At 50.0% G+C, this 20,755-nt stretch overlaps 1 protein-coding gene across 4 annotated transcripts in view; it reads left to right on the plus strand.

Moving 5' to 3' along the window:
* MYLK3 (myosin light chain kinase 3) overlaps nucleotides 1–20,755 on the plus strand; it is a 40,039-nt gene continuing 19,284 nt past the window's right edge. The window contains exons 1-4 of one of the 4 annotated variants that reach the window (XM_019731852.3): nucleotides 1–82; nucleotides 12,815–13,329; nucleotides 18,485–18,575; nucleotides 19,383–19,782. In XM_019731852.3, coding sequence (XP_019587411.3) covers nucleotides 12,841–13,329; nucleotides 18,485–18,575; nucleotides 19,383–19,782 — 980 coding nt within the window. In that variant the 5' untranslated portion in view covers nucleotides 1–82; nucleotides 12,815–12,840. Of the gene's footprint in view, nucleotides 83–4,134; nucleotides 4,351–7,442; nucleotides 7,592–12,628; nucleotides 13,330–18,484; nucleotides 18,576–19,382; nucleotides 19,783–20,755 lie in introns of those variants that run through there. The other 3 variants (XM_019731854.3, XM_019731853.3, XM_088800371.1) reach the window with 3 other exon arrangements.

Raw genomic sequence — 20,755 nt, forward strand, 5'->3', positions numbered from 1 at the left:
CCCTTCCCATCAGGACTGCAGCCCCAGGAGTTTCTCACTGCCACGAGGCCATGCAGCTTCCAGCATTCGTCAGAATGACCATGTAAGTGCTCCTCTCGGTATATGGTTTCAGAGGTTTCTGCTCCAAGTAAGCAGGCATTCCTGTCATTCTCTGCATTTGCACATCTCCAGAGTTTAGGGTGGCAGGCATTTGTCCCACAACCTCAATTCTTGACAGGTCCAAGAAAAGTCGTTGACTTTGCAGTTCCGTTAACTCTTACAAGGATGAGAGTGATGACTTCCAAACTCTTTACGTGTCAGAGCTGGAACTGGAAGTCTGATTATGGACTAGCACATCTACAGAATACCTTCACAACAGTGCCTCGGTTAATATTGGAACAACTAGGGACTGTCATCTAGTCAGATGACACACAGAGCACGGTTTGCCCGTTGTCTTGCTGCCCTTCTCAAGCTGTACTTAACCTCAAACAAAGGCAATGACAGAGTCATGCTTGTACCTAGTACGACAAAACTGCCCTCCACACAGCCGAGAACATGCTGACCCTAATCCCAGAAGAGCACACAGAGGCCTTGGGTGATGTTCAGGTTCTTCTTTGATCTTGTGACTTAAATTCTGTGATGTAAAGTTAACTATTAGTAATACATCTGTGTTAGATATGCTAAGGGAGTAAGAGAGGGAAGGAAACAATCTCCCTAAGCCTTCGTGTGCCTTCCTTCGTAGTATACCAAGGCAGCTTCATTCAGTGTAGTCGAAACCTTTGAGTCCATGGTTCAGCTGACCAGCCAAACTATTGGATGCCTTTCGAACCCCCAGAGCTAAAGTACGGAATTCAAAATCTCAGCTTAGTGGGCCCATATCAGTATATTCAGCCTGATCCAACTTACATTCTTTCAGCCATAATCACACACCCTTAAGATCGACTCCCATACATATACCCCGTATTTTATATCAGTGTTAATTAGAAAAATCATGCAGGTCTTTTGATATGTAGTGTACCTTTTGTTCTGTGGGTTGTACTTTGTAACTTAGGATTTTTCCTAAGAGTTCTTAACCATGCCCTCATCTTTCAACTCTAAGCCTTGACTGCTTCCCTAAACCTGCCTTTAATAGATCCCCATCTTCATCTGAGGTGTGAAAGTTTCCCGTTAATCTCCCTTTGGCTACGTTATAGTTCTTGACAAACATACTTTTGAGCCTTTTATCTTACAGCTCCTCACTTGTGGCTTTTTAAAAACCCTGTCCTTTTCAATTTATAGGGGTTCATGGCCCTTCTCTCTAGGTTGAAGCCTAAAGACTGTCTCTAGAATCTCTCTCTTACCAGACCAATTTTCAACTTTCTAGGATGGAAAAATCCTGTTATTTCAAGTTATCAGAAATTTGTTGGGTCAGTTGGTCATGACCACTTGGTCAGTTGGTCTGTCCCATAGTACAGACATGGCTGCTGGGAGTCTGCTGACTTAGACTGTGTGGGGGGCATTCCTGGGAGAGGCAGAATGTCTGCCAGCCAGGTATTCTCACCCAGGAAGTGCCTGCTATACTGCAGACCAAGGCGTTGGAAAAAGTCCTGAGGTCCTTGTAAACAAAATGGAGAAACATGACCTGAGTCCTGGGAAACTGAGTGCAACTGTAAGCAATTGAACGAGCAGATCCAAAGAGGGTGGGTGGACTGATGTTCGCCTGGCGGCTGGTCCTCAGTGATGGGCTGAAGGGCTCTGCTCACACCTGCCCTGGTTTTAGCTTTTCTCTCAATGACTTAGATGGGTTCTCCTAGAGTTATGCCCAGAGAAACAGAGGCTATATGGTCCTGGCTTCCTTGGTGCTATCAGGCCACATTAAGAAAGTGGTCTTCATTTGTCATTTTCTGGCCACCCTCCACTCCCCTTCCTGCTTGCCATTCCCCAGCCTTGGGATGGCAAGTGCATGGGTCTCCAATCAGACCTCCCCTGTGAATGAGTGACGCAAAGATGGGGAAATGGCTGGAATTCATTCATCTTTCCCCTTCCACTGCCAGCCCTTTTTCCTCTTCTCCTGGGACTCCATTTAGTGAACACTGGACTTGGTGATTTGATCTGTTCTTTCACATTTTCCCTCTTTTTTTCCTATGCTCTGGGAGATTTCCTCTATTTTATCTTATGATTCTTGTTTTGAACATTTTATTTCAGCTGTCATGTTTTAAATCGAATCGCTTTTCTGATTCCTTTTTTTCAAATCAAACTCTTCTGGTTTTGAAATATCTTCCTTAAATCTCTGAGTGAAGTTTTCTTCTAGTCCCTGATTACCTTTGTTTCCACCAGAATTTTTCACATCTGTCTATCTTGGTCTCTCTCTCAAGCTGCTGGCTCTGCTGATACCTTGGGGATCTCTGCTTGTCCGGTTATATTTAGGAAAGAAGGTCCACACAACCGGCGTGGCGTCTCCCACACATTTACTGTTTGTTATCGCACAAGTAGTATTTCTAGCAAAAGAATGTAATAGTTCCATTAAAATACGTTCCATTAAAATAGTTCCATAAAATATTCTTTATTTTCTTAAAAAGTATACAAGTACTACATACAAACATGCTCCTTATTAAAAATGTTCCCAGCAAGAATTCTGACTCAGTCCTCTGGACATGTGGGTGTGGGGGGAGTTGAGTGGGAGCTGATTTTTAGGCTGAGGCCACCGGGCTGTCAGAACGAGAACTTTACTGGGAGACATCAAGCTGACGACTAAAAACCCTAGATTCACCCATGTGTATTGTTGAGTGTCTGCAGAGAGGAGCGTCAGGGATGAGTTTATTTCTTCTTGAGGGTAATGCCAGCTGCCTGTCCTTACTGGGGTGTGTATGCGGGACTGGGGGGAGGTAAGCAGGTGGTGGAGAAGAGTAGGTGGGTACAGTTGATCCAACACCGGAGCTTGCCCGGGTTCCCTCAGGCCCAGCGGCAGCCTTCAGACCTTGTCCTGGGCTCTCTGAGGCATTCTTTATCTGGGATCTCTCTCCAGTCCACTTCCTGATTTCAGGTATGTGTGCACTCTTTCACCTTACCTGACACTCCCATACTCCATTCTCCTTCAGGCATGGCTTTATTCCTTTGTGTACTTCTGTTCCTGTAATACAAAGGGTCGAGGCAGAGAGCATGTCTGGTTCATTAACAAAGGTTAAAAAACGACACACGTTTACTGTTTGTTATCCCACAAGTAATGTGTGTAGCATAAGAAATGTAATATTTCCATTAAAATAATTTATTTTTTATCTCTTGAAAAGTATACAAGTAATATATAAAAACATGCTCCTTATAAAAAGGCAAATACAAAACCACGTGGACTATAAAGGGAAATTGGGCTTTCTAACTTGACTTGCTATATTTCATCCAATTAGGTTTTTAAGTTTAATCCACTGGGTTTCTTTACAGATATGACAAGGATTTCTCATGTGGAGTGGAAAGCGTGCTAAGGGTCAATGAAACAGGAAAGTAGTCGATTTCACCTTTTTAGAAAAAAAACATTACAAATTAAAATGTCAACCAGTAGGGGAAAGAATGATAGCTCCACCTCTTCTGCCACGAAGAGTTTCCAAGGTGTATGGCCAAATTAAAATTCACAAAGCAACACATAAAACTTGATCCTGTCTAAATTAAAAAAATAAATAGACTGATACCCAGACAGGTAGACACAGATAAGTACATCTATTAGCAGTAGTCAAGGATAGGCACCCAATTATTAATAGCAGTTACTTCCTGGGAAAAGCAGAACTGAGTTGGGGACAAAAAAGAGGAAGCAGATGTGTAAGGATCATTTTCTCTGCGGCTGAACTGGAGTGGGGCCAGGGTTTGCCTGTGAGCTGTTCCCGTTTGTTCACCCAGCTCAGAGAGAGACGTCATCACCTTCCTTGCGGGTTGCTCTGGGCTAGTGATGGAGGAGTTAGCAGCTTGGCCTGGAGTAGCTCCTGGCACTGGGACCAGCTGACACACACCACTTAGGTTTCCAAGGAGCCAAGCTGTCCCCACTCACACAGGGCTGATGCACTTGTGGCTAAATGCGGTGTAGCCAGGGCCCCGGGCCAGATTTGGGGCAGGAAATAGAATGCCACCTCCATCACCAGGGAGACAATGGTCTGCGTGCGTGATTTAAACAGGGGCCAACAAGAAAGCTCAAAGGGACGGTCAGCAGAGAAAGGGAGGAAGAGAGAGCAGAGGGCGGCTTGCATGGATTTTGTCTTGGGTTATAACTGTTGACCAGCCACTGAACTGCTTCTATGTTTAAGTTTATCTGTATAAGATGGCAGTAACGATATTTACGTGTCTCACTCGGGATTTATGAAAACAGCATTTCTGATGGACCACTTGGGATCCATGGAAGGAAGGTGGTATGTAAGTGCAGATGATAAATGTGCTCTGTGTGTGTGTGCAGCAGATGCGGTGGGGCAGGTAGACCCTCTGGAAAACATTTTTAGAGTCTGAGCAAAACAGCAGTAAAAACTAACACTTCTAAATGCATGGATTTATCTTGGGTTTTGTGCAGGTTTGGGGGAATGGCATGTATAATTCAGACTTCAGGATTTTTCACACTTCTTTCTGTGATTTGTAATGCGTATGGGTGCTTAAGCCATTTGAGAATGCCATTGTTGGAGATTGTCCCCAAATGTTTGCCACATTTGCTCAAAAACATTCCCAAATTCTACCGTGTAGCTTATGAGCAGCAGATTTGTTTGCAAGTTGGAAGGGGGCAGACATCTATTTTGCAAACAAAGCCCAAAGAGGAATCTTTCCTCCTGGAGTTTGCAGTTTCTGAGGAGTCCTGAGTCTGCTGTGTACAGTTGACCTCGGACCTCTCTAGAAGGTTATTAAATGTCATTTTGTGTCACCTGGGGTCCAGAGGGAGTCTACGCTCTGCTCTTGGTTAATTGAACCTCTCTCGGTGTATATTGTCTGTCTAGAGTAACTCGTGTGGGTCGGGGTGAAAGATGACTGTGATGGGAAGACAAACGCATTTAATAATTCATAACACGCATTTCTGAAAACTAGAATAATTACATAAATGAAATATAGAAAGGAAAGATCATGTGCAATCCTCTTGTGCAGCATCAGCCCCTCTGGCATACACGTATATTTTTGACAGAAACGGGATTCTCTCGTATGTACTTGCTATTTTGTGACCTGCTGGTGGGGTGAAGTCTTCACCTGTGTGCCTGGAAAGAACACCATAGATCCTTAGGGTCTCTGGCCCTCAGTGGGGAGGGTCCTGCTTCTGCTGCGGGTGCGAGAGGAGGTTGCATGAAGGCCACAGACTTGCAGAAGTGTCCCAGCTCCTTCTCTCAGATGCCACGTAGTAGCACGCCTGTGTTCTGGCAGCACCATACATCCCAGAACTGGTAAACACTTGCTGATTTTCGCTTCCGTGTGGGTGGCGGTGCAGTGCTGCCCGGTCCTGTGCGCCCTGCTGTCTGGGCCATCCGTCCTCCCCCCTTTTTCCATGCAGACAGAACCTGATTGAGGCATAACTTGCGTACAGTGCAGTGCAAATCTTCCCGCCAGTGAATTGAATACAGACCTGTCTGCACATATATATGCACACAGCAGTGTGGCCGCCAGCCAGAATATAAAACATGTCCGACTTCCCACAGTGGCTCTGACCCTCCGAGTCAATGCCCTTGACCCCTAGGTAATGATTCCATCCATTCCCACCTATTTCCCACCTGAAGACATTCCATAGCATTGTCCCTGTGTCCTGCTGCTTTGGGTCTCAATTCTGCCTGAATTTCCTGGTCTCTCTTACGGGTCCTGCCTACTGAGCCATGTGGGCTCATCGCCAGCTAGCTCCTGGCCTGCAGCCAGTCTGCACTGCCACTCCCACCTGCGAGGGTCCCTCTGGAGCTGTCCTCACTCTGTCCTTGCTAGAACTGCCCTTGCCTTGGCCTCCCCAAATCACACCCAGCCTTCAAGGCTCAGCTCAAGTCCTGTTTCCTCCAAGAAGTCCTCCCTCTTTACCAAAAGTTTGTCCCATTTCTTCGTCTCCCTTTTATACACCTTGAATTGGTTGACACCATGTGACTGGGTTTACGCAAAAACGTGGGGCCATGGAAGCCCAGCCACCATGCTGCTCCTACTTCTGGTTCCCCATGACCATTTATATCCCCTGCAGCAGTTTTCTAAACCCTCCTTTCGTTTCTCACCTGCTCTCACACCTTGGGGCTGCCCCAGGTCTGCCACTCTCCAGCCCCAGTCCCTGCTTGTATCTTATCTCTACCCCTTTTTTCCCCCTCTCTTTGGCTCTCAGCCAGATCCACTCCCCCAGACCTCGGGTCCCATCTTACCACCCACTCTTCAGATTTGACACCAAAAAATCCTGAGACCAGGCTCTCCTCAGAGTGTAGGGATACGTTTAGAGGAGAGAACTGAGCAGGTGAAGAGGGAATTCCTTTTATCAGATACGGGAGGGCTGCAAACACTGGTAGATCATACATTTAGCCCCATCCCACCCACATCCTTTGTGCCTAGCAGTTAGTGACTGTCCCACTTCTCCCTTGTTCAGTGTGTTTTTAACCTTGCTCGTGCCCAGACGTCCTGAGTTTCCCACGGACAGGTACAGTTTTAACCCCCTGAGAGTCGGCACCGTCAAGGGGTTTAAATAAGATCCTTCAGCTGAGTGCTTACCACAGGGTCTGCCCACGGTCAGGCTCAGAAAAGCGAGCTGATGTCAAAAGCCTGCAGCCCCTTCTCTGATTTCTGTCAGCCAGGACAGGTGAGTTGGGGTCCGGGAGAGGGAGAGGGAGAGAGAGAGAGAGAGAGAGAGAGAGAGAGAGAGAGAGAGAAATTTAGGGCTTGGCTTCTTCAGGTTGCTGGGGAGATCTGGCCAGGGAACCTCCCTGAGAGCAATGAGAGCAAGCATGGAGTTAGAGCTGGCGTCTCAGCAGAAGCCGTGGGTCACCTCCTGTCCCTCACTGTAACATGTCCCGTCTTTGGGGGTGCTGCTTGTCTTCATTGCTCCCTGACTAGTTTTACTTGAAGAGGCAATAGCTGGGCCCTCCCAGCTGGGAGATAACCAGCCAGGTGCAGGCAGCCCCAGTGAGGAAAGTAGGGCCACCACCCCATTGGGCCACTGGTCAGGACTTTGCCCCGGAGGCCGCCTGAAGCAAGGACTCTCAGCATATTCCCTGGGCCCCTGCACCGGGCCTCTGGGCTTTGAACTCACTTCTCTCTGCCCTCGGACTCCTTCCTTCCCCCTCTCCCTCCTCCTCTCCTTGGACCACACGGTGTTTGTTTCACAACTGGACACTCCGCTAAGTGATGCAGGAAGTAGGCCCCCGGGGAGCAGATAGAGCCCAGCAAAGCAGATAACCAAGTGAAGCCTGTGGATGCCTCTGGGGCCTGGGGCCGGGTCAGAGATAAGCGGAAATGCCAGGCTTATCACTGCTGCCTGAGTTCTGGAGAAATCATCCCAGCCGGCCAGCCCACCTCATTCCCGGCACTCCGTGCAGCTGGGCATCTCCAGGCGGAGTAAACACGGGGTTGGCACGGCAGCAGGATGAGGACTTGGTGCCTCACTCCAGCACTTCGCAGCCCCAGCGCCAGAGGCCAGCCGCACGCCTCAGATTACACCCAGACATTTGCGGTAAGGACAGCTCCAAGCCGGTCTGCTTTGAAGTGGGGGCCTGAGGAACAATTGCTAGGGTCACAGGACTCAGGGAGCCTTGGTGACAATTGTTCCCCCATCCTGGGTCATCTTGGACCAAGAAACTCAGCAGGAAGCTTTGGTTGATGGGTACAACCTGGGGATGGTCAGCTTGGGCCTTTCCCACGAATGCAGGATGTTGTGGGCAGACAAGTGGCAGCTAACCCCAAAGTTGTTTGTTTTGAACCTCACGAGGCTTCTCTGGGGTTCTGTTTCGTCTCTGGTTTCCTTTCCTGAGTAAACTCAGCTTAATAGAAGGCATGTTTGCACGTTCTGAGCTAACGGTGTCTGCAGGGGAGGTGCCTGGGGAGCCGGGTAAGGACTGGGGAGATGCCCCCTCTTCCTCCTGCCCCCACCCACACTGAGGTGACTGAGCACCTGTCATCCTGTTGGCTGACTGGGGTAGAGGGGTTGGCTGGGGGCGGTGAGTGTGAATCCCTGCTGTTTTCATGTACCTCATGTCCCAGGCGCGGTGCCTATGTACTTATGTGAACACTCAGCCCTGCGGTTAGGAGCCCCCTTTACAGGTGAGCACAGCTGTGTTCAGAGAGGTTCAGTAAGTTCCAGGTCTGCAGCTGGTCCATGCGACACTGTGTGAGTGATATGGAAAAGGACCTTTCCCCAGGACACACGGTCTCCCTCTGAGAACACTGGCACGGCGTTCGATTTTGCTAGAACGAGTCCCTTCCTTGCCTCGGGTCTGCAGTGGCCTCTCCTCAGCTGCGGTGGCCTTGACCTCGGCAAAACCTGCTGCCCGTCCTGCTGGCCAGGGCAGCACACGGAAGCCTCGTCGTCGTCTCTCCCGTGTTTGCCTCACGCTTCATCCCCGTCAGCTTTGTGCATCACCCGTGGGCTTCCTGTTTAGGGGGATGAAGATTGAACTCTCACTCTCCCCACTTTTCCTCCTCCACCCTCACAATACATACACCACTGCTGTAATTTAGCAAAGCGTTTCCCTAACCATGGCACAATATGATTAATAATATGTACACGTAATTCACTGAGAAATCCATTCTGTAATTTCATTCTTTCCTGGAAGAACTCTGATTTTCTTGGAGTCTCTAATTTCTTTTGTTCCCCTTTTGTGCTATCTACCGGCATCATCCTGGTGGCTAAATTTGAGCACTTACGGTGTGCCAAGTGCTGTTCTATGTGCCGTGTAAACCTTCTCACATAACCCTGACAGCCCCGTGAAGCAAATGCATTGTTGTTCTCATGTTACAGCCCAGGAAGTGGAGACTGAGAGGCTAAGTAAACTGGCCCCCCGCTTCTGTCCCCAGTAACTGGCAGAGGGGAATTAAATCCAGACAGTGTGACGCCAGGTCGCATGCCCTTAACATTTTCCTACATGTCGTTAATTATACCATATACTGTTTCCCCCCCACACCCCCACCTCCCGAAATCCTTCTTTTTGGAGACTCCCCCTTCTCCTGCTTCAACTTTGTGCCTGAGTCAAAGGTATTGTTTCCTGGAGCTAAGGTGTTATTTGTTTAATCCCTCATTTTGCTGGAGTATATTCTCAGAACAGCTTCCTTAGAAAGGGTGCATACATTTTTTTACGTCTTGGCAAGTCTTAAAACTCTGACAATGGTGCAATATCTTCAAAAGTCTAAGGGGGAAATGCTTTCTAATCTGAAATTTTATCTCCAACCTAACTGGCATGCAGCATCCACTTGATTTTAGAATGAGAAGTCTGATGTCTTTTTGATTTCAGTTCTTCGGTACATGATTTTTCTCCTCTTAAATTTTGGGGGAGCTTTTACAATCTTTTTATCCCTGTGTTCTAAAATTGCATCGTGACTGTAGTATTTCTTTGATAGATTCCTTCCCTCTCTCTTTCACGTCTCCTGACATTCCAGGTAATGAGATGTGGGACTAGCTGGTCCTATTGTCTAACTCATGTTTTCTCTCCTAATGTAGGCGTCTTCATCCTGTAGTTCTATTTTCGGGGGTAGTAACCTTATTTTCTAATTTCTACATTGGACTTTTCAACATTCATATTTTTTAATGTCCAAGACCTTTCTTTTATTCTATGTTTGTCCTCTTTCCACAATACCCTCTTCTTTTTTAATGACTGGAGTAGCCTGTCACACTTTTCTGTGGCTACTAAGGAGAGCGCCTTTGTGAAACTTTCTTCTGTTTCTGTTTTGTCTGTTTCCTCCACAGTTATATTTCTGTTTGTTTGTTTGAGGCTCCCCTTTTTTTCGTGGAAGGTTTCTTTGAATACATGGCGATCCTTTTTTATCTGTGCATATTTCAAAATAAGGCACAAAAAGTCAGGTCAATAGGCTTATTGACTGCTTGGCTTTGGTGAGGATGATCAGATGGGGTGCTTTCAGGGACCCCCCCAGCCAGTACATGGAACTACTGTAGTGTGGGCTGCAGTTTCTCCAGAAACAGTCCTCTGACCTCCGGGCAGGTGGGGCTGTCCTCGCCACGCCCATTCTGTGCGGAGGCGGGGAGGAGAGAGCTACTGCTTTGGAGGGACTGCTCAGCCTCGCATTTCTGCTTCCTCTCACTCCACCTGGGTTCTCAGGGTCCACAGCCCTCTCTGGGGTTCTACAGGGAAAGCTGGCTGTCACCAGAAAGGCCAGGAAGACTTGGGGTTCAGTGCATTTTTCTGGGAGTGGGTCAGCTGCCCTGTCCTCACCCAGGAAAGATGAAAGGTCACTGGATTTGCCACCCTGTGTCCATACAGCTTGGCTGCCTCTTTTCTGGTCCGTGTTCTCTTGACTTTGCTCAGAAAGAATGGCCCAGGGCTCTTGCTGTGCCCTGTGCATCAGGGACGGTTGGGGACAAGCCACACATCAGCCCACAGGGAACCCACGTGCTCACACACTCATTTCTCATGTAGGCCCAGAAATGAAAGGGAGTCAAAGCAGGTGCTTCTGGTGGCTCCTTCTCATCCAAGAGACCTCAAGGACCCCTGTTGGCATATTCTGAGCTTCCTCCCAGAGGGGCCTGAGCTCGCTTCTGGGTATTGTCCCGTTTCCTGCCCTGTACTCATTTGATTGTCCTGAGAAACCCAGATGCTGCCGCCTCTTTCTGCAAGTCCCCCGATGGTCAGCCCGGCCTCCTGCTGCCTGTGCCAGCCTCCTTACTTCATTCCTTCATACAGTTGTAATGAATACTCACCGTATGCCCGACGTGTTGGTGAGCCTGGGGGTCGAGACAAGCCTAGGAGGCACTGTTCTGGCCTCAGGTGCTTCTGGAACAGTGGGTCATGCAGCAGCCACATGTCTAGTGAACCAGCTGCTTTGTAATCACTTGTTGTGCCAGGGACACCTGGGGCAAATCCTTTTGTACTTGAAATAATTAGCTTTTGATATAGATGTGTGTCTGGGTCATTTGTTTGTTTCCTTTGGGTTCATCTGATCGTTCTAGATCATTTTCCAGGCTTTATGAACCCAGGGCTTGCCTGGGTGCAGGTTGCCCCAAAGACCTCTCTAGCAGTGGTCATGATGAGGTGGCCTGTGGCGTACACTGGTGGGAACTCTTTCCCAAGGACTGGTCTGTCTAGACTGGTGGGGACTCATTCCACAAAGATGATAGGTACCTACAGTGGGACAGACATGGAGTTGAGTAGCAGACAGCCACAGATTTCTCTAGGCAGCCACTCCCCCAAGTTTGGTCCAAGGAACCTTAGTTCCACAAGGAACTAGGACTCGGGAAGTGCAGGGAGGACAGTGATTTCCTGTTCAGATGCCTGTGGCCGGTGAGGTCCTGCTGAGGTGCCCAGGGAATCCCCGAGAGGGGCTGGAGCACAGTGTTCCCCAGACCGTTTTTCAGGAAGAGTTTGTTTATCTGTGTTTGTTATAAATCACAGAACAACAGAATATGTAACAGAGAAGATAACACGCTCTCGAGCATGCGCTGCGCCATTCCACCAGTGACACTCAGGACTGTGCCCGCAGAGGTGGGTCTGGATTTCCACGTGGGCTGCTCAGGGCAGCTGTCCCGTAGCGGGATGGGCAGCAGGGCCGGTGGTCCCGCTGGATAGCCAGCCCACTGTGTCTAGGGGGCACCAGCTTAAAATAGCAAACTCATCCCCTCCCTGGTGCAGATTGACGCAGTGGAACTGCCCCAGGGCACCCTTGGGCAAATCCCCTCTGGCCTCGCGTTCTCCATGTGAGGGCCTGGAAGGAATGGGTGTCGGTCAGGGGCTCCCTGGTGGCCGCGGGACTCTGTGGCACCCCCTTGCGCCCCACCTCAGTGTCAGCTTGAGCCTCCCCTGTGTCTGCTTTACTTAACGGTGCTTCTGTAAAAGGTCCACTCAAACTGAGGGCTTTGAGGCTAAAGTGTTTGGAAACCGCAGGAAACACCAGCCCCCTTGCTCTCTGGGGACTAACTGCGTCGGCTTCAGTTTAGAGTTTAGGTGCCCAATACCCGCGTTGTCACTGTTGGGGGAGCAGAGGGTTCTGCGAGGAGCATGACCAGCAGGATGACACTTGGCGAGTGGCCTCGGCCATTGTTCCTCACTTCTATGTTTAGGTACAAGTGACAAGTGACTGAGGGGCTGTGTGGGGAGGGCCCTGCAGACTCACCCCACGGGCAGCCTACACACGTTTGGGGCATCTGCAAGGAGGAGCACCCAAAACTTGGTTTTAATTTGCAGAAGCATCAATGTTTTTCATCATGGCAAAAAGCAGAACGGCCTCACATTTATTTTTGGTCTCGCTTTTTGTTGTGAATTAGCTGTGCGTGTGGCGGGTGGCCCACCATCTGCTCCTCGCGCTTTGGGCCTCCCAGGGGCTCACCCTGCCCTGGGATTCCTGAGGCCCCTGGTAGGGTCCAGCTTTCAGGCACTGTAGCTAAAGGACCCCTTTCTCCCAACCTTCAGTTTCAGCTCTGTGATCTCCCGTGGCCCTGGACAGATTGTTCAAATATCTGCCCATCAGCACCCTCTCAGAGAGGAATGTTTAGTGCTGCCATGATGTCAGAGGGGCCCCGAGGAGAAAGGCCTGGGCCAAGCCCAGCCTGTCACTTGTGGCTTGCAGCAGAGTGGCAGATAAGCAGAGACAAAGGCTCAGAGAGAGCCTGCCTGGTCCTTGGGCTCCCTGCATGACCCAGGCCATCCCTGGGTGGGCACCGCGGGGCGAGAACAATGGGCTTGCAGACCCCGCTGCCTGCGTGAAAACCAGGTCTCTGCGGCTCTTCCCACAGCCTGCCCTCGTCACACCTGCGCCGGGATGTCGGGAGCCTCCAAGGAGAGTGGGGGCGCCCGGGGGCTGCCAGTGTCATTATCGGGCAAGGCCTGTTTGACCACCATGGACAAGAAGCTTAACGTGCTGACCGAGAAGGTTGACAAACTCTTGCACTTCCAAGAAGATGTCACGGAGAGACTGCAGTGTGTGTGCCAAGGCCTGGGTCACCTGGAACAAGACCTGCACCGCCTTGAGGCCTCGCGAGCCTTGGGCCCGGCGGCGGCCGACCCCGCGCCCCCAGGTGGCACACAGGCCGGGTGGCCCGAGGTCCTGGAGCTGGTGAGGGCTGTGCGGCAGGAGGCTGCCCAGCACGGCGCCAGACTCGAAGCCCTGCTCAGGATGGTGGTGGCCGTGGACAAGGCCGTAGCTTTGGTGGGGGCCGTGTTCCAGCACTCGAAGGTGGTGGATTTCATCATGCAAGGGACTGTCCCCTGGAGGAAAGGAAGCCTGGCCGACGCTGAGGGCCCCGCGGAGGTGGGTCCCCACTTCCCTGCCCCCGTGCCCTTCTGGCTGGAAGGGTGACCCAGGGGCCCGGGTGGGGACACCTGCCAGGCCCTGGTCTTAGGAAGCTGGGGGGCTGTCGTCCCTCTCTTGTGCCTCCTACGTGACCTATTGACGGGGAAAAGGAGAAACGGAACTTTCAAAGTCATGGGTGGATTTCCAGATGACACTGACAGCTACTCTCTCCAGAGAAAAGAGGGTCTCCCCCAGTGAGGGCTGTGGGGCCTCGGGCAGCTCAGGGCACCTAGAAGTGGGGGACAAACAGGCCGTGAGGGAAAGGAGGGCTGTGACGCTCCTCAGACCCCCAGTGACTGCGTTTGACTCCTTTCTCTCCCTTCACGCTTGGGCGGGGAGACAGGTGGGGAGCAGTCCATGTACCCTGACAAAGCCCCCATTTAGAAGCCCAACCCCCCTCCCTTCCTGTCCCCAACCTTGTCCTGTCCCAGAGTGGGCGGAGTGTGCAGCTGCCTGTGGAGATGAGTGTTGACAGTGACCCATGGGGACACAGGCCAGGCAGAGCTGGAGCCTGGGGGTGGAGTGTCGCATTTCTGGGAGCCACTGTTCCCAAGGGTTGCATAATCAAATCTGCTGGCTAATAGAAGTTTGGCTGGGGTGGGGGTGTGTGAGGTGTGTAAAGGCAACACTCTGTTTGGGAACAGCTAAGGGTCAGCCACTTAGCAACACTCAGATGTCCCAAAGCCACCATCTCCGATCCCTGTGACCCACCAGCCTCCGGCAAGAGATAAGCTGGGGTCCACAGCAGCTCGCGCTGGACTCTGGCTCAGCTACAGAACCTTTCAAGAGCAAGCCTGGGTTTGCCTGTGTCCCCAACCTCAGCCGGACCCCCTTCCGCTCCCTGCCCTGCAGCTTCTCCCAGAGCATGAACCCTCCACGCCAGTTCCTGCTCTGGCGTCTCCCCTGAGTCTGGCCTGCAGGGCAGATGTGACCTGCTGCTCTTGCCACTGATAACCAACCTCAGCTTTAAAAAAGAGAATTCGTCTAGTCCCGGCACATGGGGAAAACACTCCTGGGGTACAAAGGTCCGAGTCTCCCTCCTTCCCTTCCCCCAGTCCCCAGGACAGCCCTTCTCCTCTACGGTCACAGGTGCCAGTTTCCTGTGAAACCTTCCAGAAATAGTCTGCTTATCTATAAGCACCTTGGGATACACACCACCCTCTTCCTTTTGTTTTAACTCAGTTATTCACATTGTTCTGGCCTTGATTTTTGTTTTCTCCTTCACTTAATGTATTTTGGGCATTGCCTCCTATTTATACCTAGAAAGCTTCCTTGTTCATACAGCTGCACAATGCCCCATTTGGGGGGAATGTGTCTTAATTCATTAACCAGGCCCGTATCATTGTGAGTTTATACTGTTTCTCATTTTTAGCTGTTATAAAAATGATGCAGTGAATACCCATAGAAATGTGAGTTTACCTGTGGGATACACTCCTACAAGAGGCAGTGCTAAGCCAAAGGGTAAATTTGTATAATAGATAAAGCCAAACCAACCTGCAAAGAAATTATTCTAATTTAGTGTCTTATCCCTAACATATGGGAATGCTTGTCACTTCTACTTTTGCTAAAAAAGCATAGTATCCAACTTCTTGAGTCTTTGCCAGTCTGGTGAATGAGAACTGAAATCTTACTGTGTATGTGGGTGTTTGTTGTTGTTTTTTTTTAACATTTTAGTATAAAATTTTTCAAGCATTTGTAACAGTAGAGATTATTCTAATGAACCCCGTGAACCCTATAACTGGAGGCCAACATCCCCACTCATTTCCATCTCTCCAGATTATTTTGAATCACATCTGAAATTGTGGATCATTTTGTCCATAGACATTTCAGCATTTGTATCTAAACGATAAGGGCTTTTTAAACTATTATCATACTTGTAAACAGTAACTTAATATTACCAGAGTCATGTTCAAATTTTCCTGTCTTACACTCTTTTTTTTTCTTACAGTTTGTGTATTTGAGTCAAGCTCCAAATAAGGCATGTGGTTCTATGCTTCTTAAAACTAACTCTTTTTCTTTAATTCATAAAAAAATTTAAAACTTTTTATTATGGAAAATTTTAAACATAACCCAACATAGAATTCTATATCTCATTGTAGTTTTAATTTGTATTCCTTTTACTAGACGTCTGAGCATCCTTCAGAGATTTAAAACCTTTTGCGTGTTTCTGTGATCTGCCTGCTCATGTCCTTTCTCCTCTTTTCTATTTCAATGTTTTGCCTTTTCCTTCTTAATTTGTAAGAGCTCCTCATGTATTAGTGAAATTAGCCTTCATACGTGGTACAGGCATTTCTGGATAGGGGGAAGTCACCCAAGTTTATCTTTCTGAGTTCTCGCAGTATTTTTTGGCTGTTTTTCTCCACTGGCACGTGATTCATCTGTCTCTGGTCTATGTGTTTAACACACATACCATGTTTCCCTAAAAATAAGACCTAGCCGGATCATCAGCTCTAATGTGTCTTTTGGAGCAAAAATTAATATAAGACCCCATATTATATTATATTATATTATATTATATTATATTATATTATATTATATTATATTATATTTATTATATTGTAATGTTATACCCAGTCTTACAGTAAAATAAGACCGGGTCTTATATTAATTTTTGCTCCAAAAGACACATTAGAGCTGACGGTCCAGCTAGGTCTTATTTTTGAGGAAACACGGTATCAGTAACTCTCAATAGGTGTGGGTCTCCTCTTCCAGCCAGGCTGTCACCTCCTTATTGGCCCAGCCAGGAGGCCTTACTTCCCTGTGTGCACGGCGGCTGGGGCTGGTCTCAGGGGCGTCAGAGAATGAGCAGCGAACTGACACACGGTCCCCCCTATTGACCACTTTGTTGGGGCTGGAAACTGTGCCATTTGGAGGTTTTCAGGAGATGCTCTGTGTTCCCTGAGAGAGCAGGGGCAGAGTATTTATCTGTGGAATTGAGTTAAATCCTGGCACTAGCTGGTCAATTTTAAAATTGTGCCAGGACTTCGTGAGGGTGTTCTCATGTCTTCCGAGATGTCCAGTGGCACTTCCTTTGGTTGTAAAAATGAATTAGATTAGTACTAGGGGACAGGTGCTCACTCTCTCAGGGAGGACAGGTTCAGGCTCAGCCCGAGGTGGGCCCGAATCACGGCCAAGCTGTTCAGAAGACAGCCATCCTTTAGAATGGTGGTTGGGGTGTCTTCCCCTTTTCTCTGGATGCACTGGGCAAGGCAGGGACCAGAAAGCTGAGGCCTGCAGACAAAACCTACCTGTGTGTGTGCACCCGCGCCTGCCTACACCAGACAGGGAGGGAGAGACAAGTGAACCCCACAAGGTCTGCCAAAGGGCGGCCTGTCCGAGTCCCTCTCTACCGCTCGGGTGGCACGGGGCAGCCTGTGCTAATGCCTCCAGGCCCCCAGCTCCCGCAGTGGCAGGAAAGAGGCCAAGGGCAAGGTCTTTGCTGAGCGGGGGTCCAGGTGACATTGATGACAAAGCTGGTGATAATCATGACGGTAGCACCTAGCATTTATTAAGTGCCACCGCATGCCAGGCTCTGGGCTATATATTCTTACACGTTGTGTTGTCACCATGAAGAGGGCAAAGCTTGGTGTCCTGGTGTCCCAAAGATAGTAGAATTGAGAGAAGGGGCACAGGGTAGGAATAGCAGTGGAACCAACCCTCATCCTAGTGCCAGGGAGCTATTCGCTGTGAGGTGAGGACCCCAGTGCCCACTCACAGGGAACCCCTCCAGCCGATTTGCCACGTGGGCCTGGAGTTATAAGGTCTTCAGACTTTTTTTCAAGAGAAGCTGAGAAACTAGAATTTTTTCTAATCAGTTTTATTAAGGTGTAATTGACATACAATACACTGCGCCCCCAATATACACCTTTGAAGTATACAGTTCCACAAATGTATACACTCAAATACCACCATAGTCAAAATATAAACCAATTCTATCACCCCAAAAGGGAACTTAGGATTTTAATGTAAGAAATCTCCAACATTTAAAATCTTGATAACAAAAATTTTTAAATGCTGTGCAAGCCAAATAGAACACGTCTTGAGCTCTTTTTGGCCTCTGGACTCCCAAACAGGGCCTCTGAGGCTGAGGCAGGAGAAAGGGCCTTCAGTGAAGTTCCCTGGGCCCAGGGGTTCAACCCAGGCTCAGGGCTGTGACTGGACCTGCTGCTGTGACAAGTGCCAGGAGGAGTCTTAGGGGCTTCAGCAGTCAAAGGCCCAGAGGCACCAGGGATCAGGCCATCCGGGATATTCATACTGAGAAAAACTGAGAGCTCCAGGCTATTTCAGGAGTGAGAGCACCTGCAAGCACTGGGCTGGTATGGACTGTCCAGAGTTAAGGAGGAGCTGCCGGGAGCTGGGCTCCGAGCGTCCTTACACGACGGGCCTACTGAACACAGACAGCTCTGTCTCAGGCAGGACAAAATCCCCGTGCTGTTCACCACTCCCCATGTGCTGGGCACCCTTCCAGTCCATTCCACAGGTCAGCTTCCCCAAGACTCCCACCACTCTGTGAGTAGAGAATATTATTCTCCCCACTCTACAGATGAGGAAAGTGAGACGCACGGAAGTTAAGGATCTTGGCCGAGTGGTGAAGGTCAGATTTAAGCCAAGCAAGTCTGGCTCAGGAGTCCCAAGAGCAGGTGCCCTGGCCACTCTGCTGTGCCGGAGAGGGCTGACTGGGATTCACCCACCCAGCTCCCAGGCAGGCATTATCGATGTGTCACAGCATGCTTCCCTCTGCAAGCACAGATTCATTTGACTTAGGAATCCAACCCCACCAACACTCCTGTAGCTGTGACCGATGGATCTGAGTTGACATTCCAAGATAAAATTTAGTTTCCACCCTTGGTCTAAGTACTTTGAGGTCCAGTCTGGTTAGACCCCCTCTCAGGGGCTAGTAATACAGTGACACATTAGCAAGATGACTGGGGAAAGCCTCGGGTCCTTATCTCTACAGTGACAATAGCAGTATCCACCCTCTGGTATTACTGCGAGAGGTCGGGAAATAACCTAGGTACTTTTCTCCTCAAGCACGAGGTAGGTGTGCAGCAAATGTGTGTGGCCTAAGCGAAGGTGTGGATGATGACCGTGACAGTGTTTACCGTTCTTTCAGAACAAAGAGAGCGTGGAAGAGAAAGGAGCGAGACCAAAGCGTGTGCTGAGCAGCAGAGCTGTGCAAGCCGAGATCGGGGGCCCTTGGGGAGGTGAGTGCACCCTCTTTGCTTCCCCCGCGTCGCACACCTGACCTGTTCAGAAAAACACTCCACCAGCACCACCAGCCACGTCATTACTGAAAAGCTGCTGAAGCTCCCCACCCCCAGTCCTTTTTGTCTTTAATGCACACCCACCAGAGGTGACAGTTGCTCTTTTAAAGTCACTTGGAATAGTTCTTTGCTTAGCAAATGCCACCAACTTGATAGATATCACGTTTATTTTTTTCACTTTGCTTTAACTTTTTATGGGTTGCTGTTTTAAAGTTTATAATTTTGTGTGATATTTACATGATTCAAAAATCAAATTGAGAAAACAAGGTAGATTGAGACGTTGAGCTGTCCTGGCTTCTTGTCTCCTGTTTCCTCCTGCCATATGTAACCGTTTTACAAAATTTTTGTCTCACCTTTCCTCTGAGGTCCAGTGTCTTTAGACTCCATTATAAGTGGTTATGCACATGCCCGTGCACACACACACACACACACACACACACACACACACACCTTAAACAAAAGCACAGCACACACTTTTCTCCACCTCTTGTAGAGAAAAATCTCACTTACAGTGCATCCTGAGGTCACCCTACAGCCACAGATGGAGGTTTCGTTTCTGCTTTTCGGGGCCATGTAGCTGGGCCATGGTTTATCAGGCATCCCCCCACTGGTGGCCACTGGGGTTGTTTTTACTCAGCCTGTTACAAACAGGCTGCGTTGAGTGGCCCTCTGCATATTCTTTGTCATATCTTTGGAATATACTCCTCCAAGTGGGAGTGTATTTTTATCCTGCCTGTTTTGCTATAGAGAGCCCAAAGGCTGACCTGCCCGAGGGGCCAGTGGAGAGGCCGCCCCCCATCAACGCTTCAGGAGTGGGAGCTGATGTCCTCACCCAGTCAGAGGCCTTGCCAGGGCAGGGAAACGGAGTTCCTGGCCCGGACCAGGTGCCCCCTGGCCACCTGCTGCCGCCCGGAGAGGCAGAAGCAGAAGCTCCTGGGGCATCCGGCGAGAATCCCGGGCCTGGCCTGGAATTGCCTGCAGCGCCCTCCAGGGTCAGTGAGGCCCCCACCGGCCAGGAGGCTGCATCAGGTGAAGGGACACTGTCTGGGGGGCCTGACCCTCGGCCCTCAGAGGAGGGCGTGAAGCTGACTGCAGGGCTGCCAGCCCAGGCCACGGCAGCTCCCAGTGCTGGAGAAATGCGTCCCAGGTAAGTGGTGCCCCCGCAGGCCGGGCCAGGGCAGCATGACAGCCCCTCAGCTGGGGCACAGCCGAGGGACCAGCGGCACGGCTGAGTTCCATGGTCTGTGCAGTGCTGGGCTAGGCGTTACGGGGGTGGCAGGAGAAGGCCTAGGCCCTGCTCTCGGAGCTTAGAGCACGCATTCTCACCTGGCACCAAAAGAATCACCCAGAAGGAATTTTTTAAAGTACTGATGCCCAGAGATTCTGATTTATTCAGTCTGCAGTGAGACTCGGGCATTAGATTTTTGGTTTGGTTTTGTGTCTACAAGCTCCCCAGGTGACCCCAGTGTGGGGCAGAGAATCACCAGCTCTTAGAGCCATAACAGTAGCTGAAAGGGGGTCCTCACCCAACACTTCCCACATGCCAGGCATGGACAGAGCATGTCACAGGCATCCTCTCATTTTATTCTCACAGCATTCCCAGGAGGCAAGTGTGGTTGGCATCCCCATTTCATTGATGAGGAAACAGGTCCAGCGTGCCCAGGGCCATGCAGCTAGGGATTCACAGCTGGAATCTGAACCCGGGTTACTGGACTCCAGAATCTGCGCCTAACCACTAGCACCATCCTGCTCCTCGGGTCTGCATTTAATTACATCCTAAATACTATGGCAGGAGAGGGGTGGGCACGCAGAGCTGGAGGATCCATCAGGAGGACTTTGCTTAGGGTCCTGGAGGTGGGGCTGTGGCTTGCCCCTCAGGGACGTCACCTAGAAGACCTGCCCTCATCAGACATAGTATGGGAGAGTGAAGAGCCCGCACCGCTGACTCGCAATCTCCCGCACCCCCAGCTCTATTTTCCAGTACCCTGGGTGGGGGTAGGGGCAGTGCGTCCCGGCCCCAGAGTGGCCCATTGAAGGGTACTGTGCTTCTCAGGTTTCTCTCTCAGGAGCCTGGTGCCCTCTTGCACCTGACCTGTGGCTGAGCCGTCCCTCAGGCCTGG

Source organism: Rhinolophus sinicus, chromosome 8 (assembly GCF_057876585.1).
Source record: "Rhinolophus sinicus isolate RSI-liver-muscle chromosome 8, RSI-T2T, whole genome shotgun sequence".
In the NCBI taxonomy this organism is placed as follows: domain Eukaryota; kingdom Metazoa; phylum Chordata; class Mammalia; order Chiroptera; family Rhinolophidae; genus Rhinolophus; species Rhinolophus sinicus.